This window comes from Salarias fasciatus, chromosome 8 (genome assembly GCF_902148845.1).
Source record: "Salarias fasciatus chromosome 8, fSalaFa1.1, whole genome shotgun sequence".
NCBI lineage: Eukaryota > Metazoa > Chordata > Actinopteri > Blenniiformes > Blenniidae > Salarias > Salarias fasciatus.
This window is the reverse complement of record NC_043752.1, coordinates 18,369,222-18,379,531: the sequence shown is the minus strand read 5'-3', so window position 1 is coordinate 18,379,531 and position 10,310 is coordinate 18,369,222. Positions and strand designations below refer to the sequence as shown.

The 10,310-nt window shown below is 49.3% G+C and overlaps 3 protein-coding genes across 4 annotated transcripts; 1 reads left to right on the top strand and 2 right to left on the bottom strand.

Annotated features, from left to right (window-relative positions):
- Positions 1-44: 44 nt before the first annotated feature.
- LOC115393537 (uncharacterized protein C16orf52 homolog B-like) lies at positions 45-2,778 on the top strand. Its single transcript, XM_030098570.1, has 3 exons — positions 45-363; positions 1,909-2,121; positions 2,190-2,778. Exons 1-3 carry the CDS (start codon positions 258-260, stop codon positions 2,372-2,374), a joined length of 504 nt encoding a protein of 167 aa, XP_029954430.1. The 5' UTR covers positions 45-257; the 3' UTR covers positions 2,375-2,778.
- Positions 2,779-3,523: 745 nt separating this feature from the next.
- tmem235b (transmembrane protein 235b) lies at positions 3,524-7,273 on the bottom strand. The gene is made up of 4 exons (XM_030098569.1): positions 7,096-7,273; positions 6,815-6,892; positions 6,591-6,728; positions 3,524-3,741 (listed from the first exon to the last, which is right to left on the bottom strand). The coding sequence occupies exons 1-4, from the start codon at positions 7,271-7,273 to the stop codon at positions 3,524-3,526; spliced, it is 612 nt and encodes a 203-aa protein (XP_029954429.1).
- birc5a (baculoviral IAP repeat containing 5a) lies at positions 5,370-10,049 on the bottom strand. Of its 2 annotated transcripts, XM_030098572.1 has the most exons (5): positions 9,841-10,049; positions 8,994-9,103; positions 8,104-8,221; positions 7,813-7,943; positions 5,370-5,390 (listed from the first exon to the last, which is right to left on the bottom strand). In XM_030098572.1, the coding sequence occupies exons 1-4, from the start codon at positions 9,946-9,948 to the stop codon at positions 7,851-7,853; spliced, it is 429 nt and encodes a 142-aa protein (XP_029954432.1). In that variant the 5' UTR covers positions 9,949-10,049; the 3' UTR covers positions 5,370-5,390; positions 7,813-7,850. The 2 variants fall into 2 exon arrangements, with proteins under 2 accessions (XP_029954432.1, XP_029954431.1); XM_030098571.1 differs by lacking the exon at positions 5,370-5,390 and having other exon boundaries at positions 7,574-7,943.
- Between the last annotated feature and the right edge of the window lie 261 nt (positions 10,050-10,310).

Genomic DNA, 10,310 nt, shown 5'->3' with positions numbered 1-10,310 from the left:
CGCGGCCATGGAGACGGGAGCCGGCTGGGCGTTACTCTCCCGTGCACAAGCTGCAGGAGAGGGGGAAACAGCCGCCGTGCGTCCAGATGGGAGTATCCCCGGTGGGGAAGCGGAGACCCGGGCCGTGAGGAGGCGGATCTAAAGCCGCTCCAGACCTGAACTCAGGACATCATCAGGACGAAGCCCATCGCCTCCCGGGCTGGAGAGGAGCCGCAGCGTCCCGGCCGGGCGGCGGGCACCATGACGAGCCGGGAGAGATGGATAAACTGACCGTGGTCTCGGGATGCCTCTTCCTCGCTGCGGACGTCTTCGCCATCGCGAGCCTCGCCAACCCGGACTGGATCAACACCGGAGAATCAGCTGGTAGGAGGAGGAGGCTGCACGAACACACACCTTCTGAAACACACACTGCATGAACCGAGAGCATCTGCCAGGAGAGATCCTCATGGAGTGATACTCTCATCAGTTTTATTCTCACCGCTGGCGCATCAACAAAACCGTGAACCTCCAAAACTGCAATTCTCAGCAGGGATCTTCATGAAAAATCAGAGTTAATGTTTCAGTAGAAACAGACTAGAATCGTCCTGAGTGGGTCTGACAGGTAAAATAGACAGATAATAACCTATAAATCTGAACTTTTTATAAAGTTTTCTTTTGTGTTGGTGCAGAGTCACATGATGGAAATGTATTATGTTCATGAAACCTGAAGTTTCTCAAAGAAGGGAGCAGTCCATCTCAACATGAAGCCACTTTTAACGAAACCTTCTGGTTTTCTCTTTCATGAAGAGTTCAGAAATCTGTTTCAAATAAACTTGTTTGAGATTTTCCAGGTGGTTTGGCCTGGTTGGAGCCTTTCTGTGGGCCGGTTTTGGCCCACGGGCCAAATGTTTGACCCCCCTGATCTGAACAAAATCACATTAAACCATCAGGAAAGCTTTTTTTTTCTTTGCCAACTTGAATCCAGCTCATTGCGAATGTGGGCTCCTCGGTGACATGTTGTGGTGTTCTCCAGCCGGCCTGCCCGGCCCTCAGGCCTGATAAGGGGGTAAATGTTTTATTTCCTGCAGCCTTGGCAGAGAACGTGCTCTGGGAAAGCCCATTTAAAGACAATTAAAATGCAAATCCACTGGACAAATAATGATTTTATTGAGAATACACCATTCCTAATTCACATCCCTTCTCCTGGAAAAAGACACAAAACCTGCTCGTTTTGTTATTCCTCTGCTTTAAGGTCACTTCTTCAACATTGTGGGATGAGCAGCTAAACTCTGCCTGTTCAGGTCAAGTTTTCTGTGAGGGGCTGACCTAGAATTTTTTTTCGAATCAGTTGAAGAGTGATATTGATTTTTGCGTTGAGTTGTACAGTCCAGAGCCGTCCCACATGTGTGCACAGCTGTCCCAGGTTCTCCATCCTGAAGCCACAGCAGGCAGAGATAAGCCTGAAACAGCCAGGCTGACTGGTTACTACAGGATTTTATTTGATGTAAACCCCCCCCAAAAAAATCGGCTTTATCACCAGCTGCCAGTCGAGCGCAGAACCAGCCGCTTTCTGCTGAATAGTAATGAATATTTTCACCTTTTTCTCTTGGTCGAACCAAATGCGCTGCAGTCCAGGACCGTGTGACTGTGTGGGATTTACCTGGACTCATGGAGCCACGGCAGTAAAAACCTTTTGTTCCCGTCTAATTAGCCGACCAGTGATCACCTGCAGGCAGGAAGTGAAGACATGTGACTTTTAATGAGGCCTCCTGGGAGAGAAGACTCTCCAGCTGGAGGACTGGAGCTCCTCCCAGCTGGAGCGTCTTGTCTCTGTTGTTTTGCTGGTCTCCCTCTGCTCTTTGTCGTTTTGGTTACTGTGTCTGGTGGTCTTCATTCCTCTCAGAGGGTCTAAACACATCCTCCCTGCAGGCTCCCTGACCCTGGGCCTGGTGCGGCAGTGCCAGACCCTCCACGGCCGGGCCCGGACCTGCGTCCCGCCGCGGCTGCCCAGGGAGTGGCTGGCCGCGCTGCTCCTCATCGTCCTGGGCATCGTGTCGCTCAGCGCCGCCTGCGGCCTGCTGGTGGCGTCCCTCTGGCGCCAGGAGGCCGGCCGATACGCCCGCTGGGTGGCCTTCGCCGGCAGTAGGTGTCTCCGCCGGCCCTCCCCTCCGGGGCGTTCGGTGTTAAAGCTGCTGTCTCTCCTCTCGCAGTGGTCCTCCTCTGCATGGCGGCGCTCGTCTTCCCCGTCGGCTTCTACGCCAGCGAGGTGGGGGGGCAGCCCTACAAGCTGCCCAGCGGCACGGCGGTGGGCTCCTCCTACGTGCTCTTCATCCTCTCCATCTTCTTCGCCATGGTGGGGCTGCTGTTCGCCGGGAAGATCTGCCTGCCCGGCTGACGCCGCTCCGCTGACCGCTCCAACTTCCTCTTAGCCTTACAATGTCTTTAAAAAACCACCTCAAAGCTGTTGTCTCTTCTCAAACGGACCGTGAGCCTGAGCTGAAGCCTTGTTCCTCAGAAAGATGTTAGTTCCGCTGCTCCATGAGGGTGTTGGTGTTTTAGAAACCTTGCCTTAAAGACCTGCTGACCTTAACTCTCTGAGGGTTTCGTATCGTGGAAGGAGTCGGTCCGGCGGTCCGGTGGAGCAGTGGAGCGGCGTGGAGGCCGTTCCCAGCAGGTCAGACCGTCTGTGGCCTCTCTGTTACCTCTTCCTGTTGATGCCTGTGTGTGTGTATACATGAGGGGACGGTCGCTGTACGCCGTTACCCAGAAGCACCGGTGTTTGTGAATCAGCATGAGCGGCGTCGGCGCATTAAACTGAAGCACCAACTGCACGGCCGTGTCCTGACTTCTCTCTGCAGCGGAGCTCAGGTTTGAGCCCACATGTCCCTACAGTTAGAACAGAGAAAGCAGACAGGCTGCAGGTTTCTGCCTCTCAGTCCTCCTCTGTGCTCTTTAACAGCCTCTGAGCTTCATACAGCATTAGAATGTACACTGTAGCGCAAAAGAAATCCTGAATGATGAACCAATCTGCTGTTCAGAGAAAACACTAAAACACACAGTTTGTTGTTTATTTTCTATTAACTACACAACCCAGCAATGTTTAACCGCTTCCAGTTACAGTGTTGGCAGTTCGGAAGAAGCTTGTTGAGGCCAGCTGAAGACAGGAGGAGCAGCGGACGGGAGACAGAACAACTCCTCTCACGCTATTGTGACATCTGTGGTGAAATTCGATTCCAGTTCTTATGAAGCAAAAACAAAATTCCACACAGCATTGTGAAAACACACAACGTTCACATCAAATCAGAGAATATTGATGCGTTATTGACTGATCAGCTTGTCTGATATGTGCGCCACCAGAGGGCGCCACCAGAGGGCGCACGCGGTTAGATTGAACCCAGAGGAGCTGCTGCTCAGGATCCTCAGGTTCAGTTAATGAGGTAAAAAGATGAAGCATGTCAGGGTGAGCTTGCCCTTTGACCTCTCTCGGTCCAGATCGGTCCCCGTCCGCCCCGGGGGGCCGGGTCAGGCCCGGGTCAGGACCGGGTCAGGCCCTGGTGGGACGGCTCTGCCGCCGCCGGATCAGCTGTGCGGCGGCGAGCAGCAGCGCCCCGGTGAGCAGCTCCAGGCCGTAGGAGAGCCAGGCCAGGGCGAAGGACCAGCCGAAGGACGTGCGCACGAAGGCCAGGCTCTCCGGGCCCGCCAGGGCCTCCGCCTGGGACGAGTACACCACGTAGAGGGAGGCTCCACACACCGTCAGCACGCCTGGGGGGCCGGAAGACACACACACACACACACACACACAGAAGAAAAACCATTAACTCACCTGCTAAAATCAGGAGAGCAACACACACACACACACACACAGATTCACAGTGTTGCCATTGGAAACCCTTTTAATTTTGACAGCCTGCTACTGGTTTTAAAAGCACGCTGCCCAGGGTGGGACTAATAAAAATGTTATTACAATCACAACCAGAGGTGCAACATGATGAGGAAACGGCGCCTCGGGGATAATCTTGATGCAACTTTATGAAACAAGCGGAGGAGACGAAGAGAGAGAGAGAGAGAGAGAGAGAGAGAGAGAGAGAGAAGAAAACAGAAGGAAACAGTGCTTTAATGAACCCACTGTGAGTCCTATACAGACTGTCCATCCGACTCGCCTCGGCTCCGGAGCCGATCCCAGCTGTCAGTGAAGACAGGACACACTCCGGAGAGGACACCGGTCCGTCACACTGACAAACAGTCACCCCCCCCAACCCACCCACCCACCCACAGCGAGGCAGTTTAGACTCGCCAACTAAAGTCAAAGACAGGAGGTCAGAGGTCAGAGCAGACCTACCTAGTCATGGGCCAATGTGCAAACCCCCCCCTGCTGGAGTGGAACTACTAACCACTGCAGCGTTCTGCAGCCTGGCGGTGAAAATAGAGCAGAAAGCGAAGGGAAAGCCCCGCAAAACGACCCCTCTGGCTGCTTAATGGAGGGGAAGGAAAGTGGAAGCAGGATAAGACGGAGGACAAAGGAAGAAGAGAACGCCATTAGAGGGGAGTGTAATCGTCAGCTATTTACCAACACAGGTGTGTGTGTGTCTGTGTGTGTGAGTCAGTAACACACTATAATTTCCCTCTCTTCTTCAGTGTGTTAACACCGTCCCTGCTGACTGAGGATGTTAAAGACTTGATTCGCACTTCAGCTAAAACAACGGCGTCGGAGCGGAGCGGCCGGCCGACCCGGCGGAGCGGTGTGAGAACGCCGAGCGGCCAGAAGATCTAATCACAGCCTTCATCTCATTCCACACGTGGTCATGCGCTGCTCGTTGGAGACTGGAGAGTCTTTGACAGAGTCTGTCCGGCGCGGCGCCGGGTCAGGAGGTGTTGGCAGAACACAGAGAGGACAGGCTAACTCGATAACCGCAAACACACACGTTTAACACGGTTAGCAGGAAACTCGGGGGGGGGGGGGAAGAAAGGAATGATGAGGACGCACGGAATACAACCACCGTTTGAACTGCTTCACTCAGTTCAGACTCAGGATCAGCAGGAGAAACATGATTCCTCTCAAACATCGATTAGATGAGATACTGTCTGATAAAGAGAAAAACTCTGTCAAGAGCAGCACTGAGGAACCTGGGAGAGACTCCAGACTGCGACTGAGCCTCCGTCTCACACATTAACGCTGCTTAATCTCTCTGAAATTAGGAATACGTTGACTCAGAGTGACTCTGGGAAATGAACCAGTTCCCTCCAGAGCGGAGGACTGCCGTTCCCTGAGATCAGCCGGTCTGAAGAAGTGAGTAAGTCACTTCCTGACTTTCAGCAGAGGTTCAGTAGAACCGGAGGCAGAACCTCCAGCCACACACACACACACACACACACACACACACACACACACACACACACACACACACACACGCCTGCCTGTCCATGCGTTCGCAGCCAATATGGCCAAATGAAACGGCCTGGGCGATCCCGGGTGATAAACTGCAGAACCTTTGGCCAGATGAAGTAAATTAGAGTGCGGCCCCATAAAGCGGTCCAGTCTGGCTGAATTACCCACAAGGCTGCACTTCGCTGCCTCATTACACCCTCAGTATCCTCCACCACAGCCTCTTTATCTCTGGATTAAGTTGGGGCATGAATGAAGGATTTTCTCGTCCACGGATAAAAAAAGAAGCCCTCGCGGTTTGTTTCCAGAGGAAGAGAAAGGAGAGGACGCCACGCGCGTGTTCGTGATCACAACAAGAGGAATGATTTCTCTCCCGTTCACATAATGTGACAGCGCCTATTTAACAACGTGATGGATTATTTCTGGGTGTTACTGCCTCCGTGCACACCTCTTTCTCACATCTGCTTCTCCTGCAGCGGTGATAACCGAGAGCTTTCTCAGCAGTAAATACAAAATCTGATCCAAGAACCAAGAACAGAGTCATGGTGGCCGTTCAGCAGCCGCTGAGTGGAGGCTGGACGTCCAGTGGAATATCTGGGAAAATATATCGAAGACTCATCAGGAATCACACCCGACGCCAGGTCTGCAGCCTGCGGCTCCATGAAGCCTTCACCACATGATCCCTCAATAAACATTGAACTTATTTGGATGTTACTATATGATTCGTCACTCTTGGTTCAAAAGGGATTAAAAAAGGTACAGGTAAAATTGGGAAAATAGCAAAACCACAAAAAATGGGGAAAAAATGATAGAACTGCTTAAAAAACCTAAGCGGCTACAATCTAACGTAAGAAAATGAAATATGGCAGGGAAAAGGCAAAGGAAACTGTTTAAAAAAGAGGTAAATGGATAAAAGAGCTAAAATTCAGATCATTTGTGCATCAAGACCAAGAATGAAACGTCCTGATTTTAAAGGTTAAATGTTCTTTGCGGCTCCAGAACAACCTGACTTGACGGAAAGTCACTGAAAGGCTCTTTTGGTCCTAAAGGCTGCAGAGCCTGTCTGGAGAGACTTCCCTCTGCTGCTCCCTCAATCATAATTCCATCATGCCATTTGGGTGGGGGTGTGTGTGTCGTCTTCGCCCAGCCGGCTGAGAGGCTCCGGCCTAATCTGAGCCCGGCAGGCCCGGAGAGACGGATGGGCGAGGAGCACCGAGCCATAACTCACTGCAGATGAAGAAGTAGGAGGCGGCGGCGGTGAGGAGGACGGGGCTGCGGGCCAGGGAGCTGACCAGGCCGCAGATGCCCCCGAACAGCACCAGCACCAGGCTGAGGGGCAGCAGCACCACGATGGCACCGTGCATGTCTGCGGACGGGACGGACGGACAGAGGGACACGGGGTTACCATCACCATCGTCCGGCCTGAGAGGACAGAGGGCCTCCATCACTCACTCAGCATCCGCTGCTCCGACGCCGAGTATCTGGAGTAGTCAGCCGAGAAGGAGTCCATGAAGACCGAGGACTTCTCACCTGAGGGGGGGCAAAAGAAAACCAGTCTGAGAGGACAGTCAACATCATGAAACTGACTCCAGACTGTGGGAGACTTCTGATCACTGAGCAGACACACAAATAAAATAGAATAATTTTAAAAAAGCATCTTTGATTCTTTACTTCCTCACCTGCAACATGAGAATGCTCTGTCACAGTGTGTGTGTGTGTGTGTGTGTGTATACCTTCGGTGATGCTCCACAGTCCCGAGTGGGAGCTCATGTTCTCGAAGTCCGTGGTGTTCATGGCGTTGATCTCGATGATGTACCAGTAGTCGGTTCCGATGGAAGTGGCCAGGAAGGCGAAGCTGAGGATCCCGCAGATCCCAGCTGTGATCACCAGCTGACTGAAGGTTACCTTCATCCTGCGCGCGCGGGAGGAGGAAGACGAGGAAAAAAAAAGCCCCGATCGCGTTAAACTCGCGCGTAAAGCTGCTTTTCCTGCGCGCGGCGTCAGACGGAGGTGTTGTGGAGGAGTCCTGGAGCTCCCGCTGGGCTGGAGGGACGGAGCGGAGGAGCGGCGGCCGCCCGGCGGGCTGTCTGGCTGGGAGGGACTTTGATTCATCACATTTACGCACGGAGGAGGGAAAAAAAGGCGCAATAAGGGAGATTTGGAGGGACGCCGAGGTCTTTCTCACTGAGGTAATGAGACGGAGCAACGACGCACGGAGCAATGCCGGATTTATTTAGGCTCATAAAAAATAGACACACACAAAATCACACACATTTATACACACAGGTGTGTGCGTGTGGCAGTTTTCTGGCGTTAGAAAAAAAAGAAAAAAGGAAAATCAACATTTAAACCAGTTTAATGTGTAAAAACAGAAAAAAGCTTTGAAGAAGACAAATGTAAAGAAGGGACAAACTTGACTGAAGAACCAGGCACTTCCAAACTACAATCACACACACAGACACACACACAGCTCATCACTTCCGTCGTGTCACTCTTCTCCCATTGCCGTCTTAATGATATTTGCTCTTCTCTCCTTGGCATCCTCTTCAAACCTGGTGATGGCGTCTTTACAGGCTTTGTTCTGTTGGAGACAAAGTGAATCAGTCAAGGCCGAGGCTTCTTGTCACTTTCATTTACTCGTCTTGTGTAACTGACAGATTTAGCCAGACTCACAGCTTGACTGTGGTTACATTATGTGTTCTATAATTCACCACTAAAAGATGTCTTAGAGGGAAACGTACGACGGTGAACTTCTGCCGTTCTTTCTGCAGTTTGAAGAACTCCTCCATGGTCAGCTCCTCCACCTTCTTCTTCAGGGAAATGAAGTGGCAGGAGGGGGAGTGAGACTTGTGCTCCTTTCTGACAGGAAAGACAAACAAGGACGTTTGTTTTAATGTTACTGAGACAAACCATGAATCTTGCTAGACGCATACATGGGTGGAAATATTCCAGGCAAAATGACCACAACACTGGACTGTTCCCTTTAAAGTTAAACAAAAGCTGAAGTTATTACAGAAAAAAAAAGGGCAGAAGTACACACTCAGTTTGTTTTTGGCAAATCTAAAACTACACAAAAAATCTGCATAAATATTGTTAATAAAACTGTTAGAGGAAAGTATGTGACAGTGACTGTAAATGTCACCTGAAAAACTTTCACACAATTAAATATATATTTAATTTGAAAACAAGCAAGTTTAATATCTGATTAAAGAAAATACAATGCAAATACCAAAAAGACTGGAATAAAGCATGATTGGCTTCTCCTAAACGCAGATTTCATTCACAGCAGGACACAGACAGAAAACATCCTGAATTTGATGGCAGCAACAAACATTAATGTAATCTATTTATTACTAACTAAGGAGACTTTTGATCTGCGGAGAATGTGAAAAAAGTTGAATCGCTGGTAACTAGGTGCTTCATCAACCCATGTAGGAGGCATATTTTAATTTAAAGGCTGCATCTGGTTTATAAGGAGAGTGTTATGAAGAAATGTTTATTTATTGTGGAATAATGATCAACTCTGTCGAGTCTCTTGGCGTGTTCTCACATCGACACATTCAAAAGAAATGAAACTGAATCTGTTTTTCAGCGGAGACCCTTTCTGAGGACAGGAACACGACCATCTTACACTGGGTCATCCTCCGGCTCCCAGCCCTCCAGCTCCTTCAGGCAGAAGAAACACATGGCGACGTCCGGGCCGTTCTCCGAAGGTGTGTGGATGAAGCCAGCTTTGGCCATCTGGACGGAGACAAGAAGAAACACATTAAAACAAAAATCATTTAGAGCCGATAGAGCAGGAGCGTCAGACATAAGGCCTGTGGAGCAAAACTGGTATAACTATAACAGACTTTTTCTGTGTGACTGTGTGTGTGGACATTTCATTGTATTTGACATCAGGAGGTTTCATTAAAATTGGTTTCATGTTTAGATAGTCTCAATTTTCTGCAGTATTGTTTTGGCTTTCATCACAAGGAGTCTGCTTCATAACAAAAGAAAAGTTTAGTTTATATTTAAAGGTTATTGAGTCAGTGTTTTACCCGCTCAAGATGGAACTGGGCTGAATGTGGCCCGTGAGCTAAAATGTGTTTGATGTAATATAGCATGAATAAACATTAATGATACTGTAGAAATCCAGCTGAATGAAACCATATATTAAACTAAAACTAAGGTATACGAGGGATGAATGATTCTTTCCATCTCTACAAATTAAATGTTGCAGCGAATCAATGGAGAAAACAAGGATGACGTAATACAATATGTATAAACTCCGGAGCAAGTGGGTGTTCCTGTAAAAACAGAACTAACTACTGGCACATATTCTGACAATACCAACAAAAGCAGAAAAATAAATGTTCAGAGAAAGAGAATAAGTTTAAATGTGGAGCTTCAGGCTGAAATGCCAGAGTTATTTCAGAGTTTTAAGCTAAATGTTGTTGCTACGTTAGCTAACCGAACAGTGTACAATGTGTTCTCACGTTTTCCGGGGTGCACGAGCAGTCTTCATCAAAGGGCCATCCTTCGAAGGTTTTCAGCCTGTTCTCCCAAAGGTAAATTTTAAGCGATTCTTCTTTTAACATCTCCATTGAACTGAGCGTTTTAAAAGTGGGTTCTCAGCTCCGTGTAGAAGAGACGGAGAGCTCGCGAGCTGAAGGTTGTTTTTAAATCTCAGCGGTCTCTTCTCATTGGCTGTTTTCTTCTTCGTGAGCCATATATAAAGGAACCTTCTGCTCACTGGCGCCACCTATAGATAGAGTGACTGGAAAGACTAAATCCGTTTAAAAGTACTTACATTTCAATAAAGAAAAGCTAAAAAAAAAAGTCTTATATTCAGTCCTCACTCTTGAGTCTGTAGCCGGAGAGAAAGCAGGGATTTTGTACAAAACAGCAAAACATTTTCCACTCACTTCCTGTTTGATGTTGATGGGTAATGTAGTTTTTGCGCTTA

Excerpts from the sequence above, each read along its gene's own strand:
- LOC115393537 (XM_030098570.1), top strand. The coding sequence starts at position 258 with ATGGATAAACTGACCGTGGTCTCGGGATGCCTCTTCCTCGCTGCGGAC. Across the intron at positions 364-1,908 it reads CAACACCGGAGAATCAGCTG|GCTCCCTGACCCTGGGCCTG; the intron begins GTAGGAGGAGGA and ends TCCTCCCTGCAG. Across the intron at positions 2,122-2,189 it reads CTGGGTGGCCTTCGCCGGCA|TGGTCCTCCTCTGCATGGCG; the intron begins GTAGGTGTCTCC and ends CTCCTCTCGCAG.
- tmem235b (XM_030098569.1), bottom strand. The coding sequence starts at position 7,273 with ATGAAGGTAACCTTCAGTCAGCTGGTGATCACAGCTGGGATCTGCGGG. Across the intron at positions 6,729-6,814 it reads GTCGGAGCAGCGGATGCTGA|ACATGCACGGTGCCATCGTG; the intron begins GTGAGTGATGGA and ends TCCCGTCCGCAG. Across the intron at positions 3,742-6,590 it reads CTCCTACTTCTTCATCTGCA|GCGTGCTGACGGTGTGTGGA; the intron begins GTGAGTTATGGC and ends CCGGCCCCCCAG.
- birc5a (XM_030098572.1), bottom strand. The coding sequence starts at position 9,948 with ATGGAGATGTTAAAAGAAGAATCGCTTAAAATTTACCTTTGGGAGAAC. Across the intron at positions 8,222-8,993 it reads GAGCCGGAGGATGACCCAGT|AAAGGAGCACAAGTCTCACT; the intron begins GTAAGATGGTCG and ends CTTTCCTGTCAG. Across the intron at positions 7,944-8,103 it reads AACGGCAGAAGTTCACCGTC|AACAAAGCCTGTAAAGACGC; the intron begins GTACGTTTCCCT and ends TGTCTCCAACAG.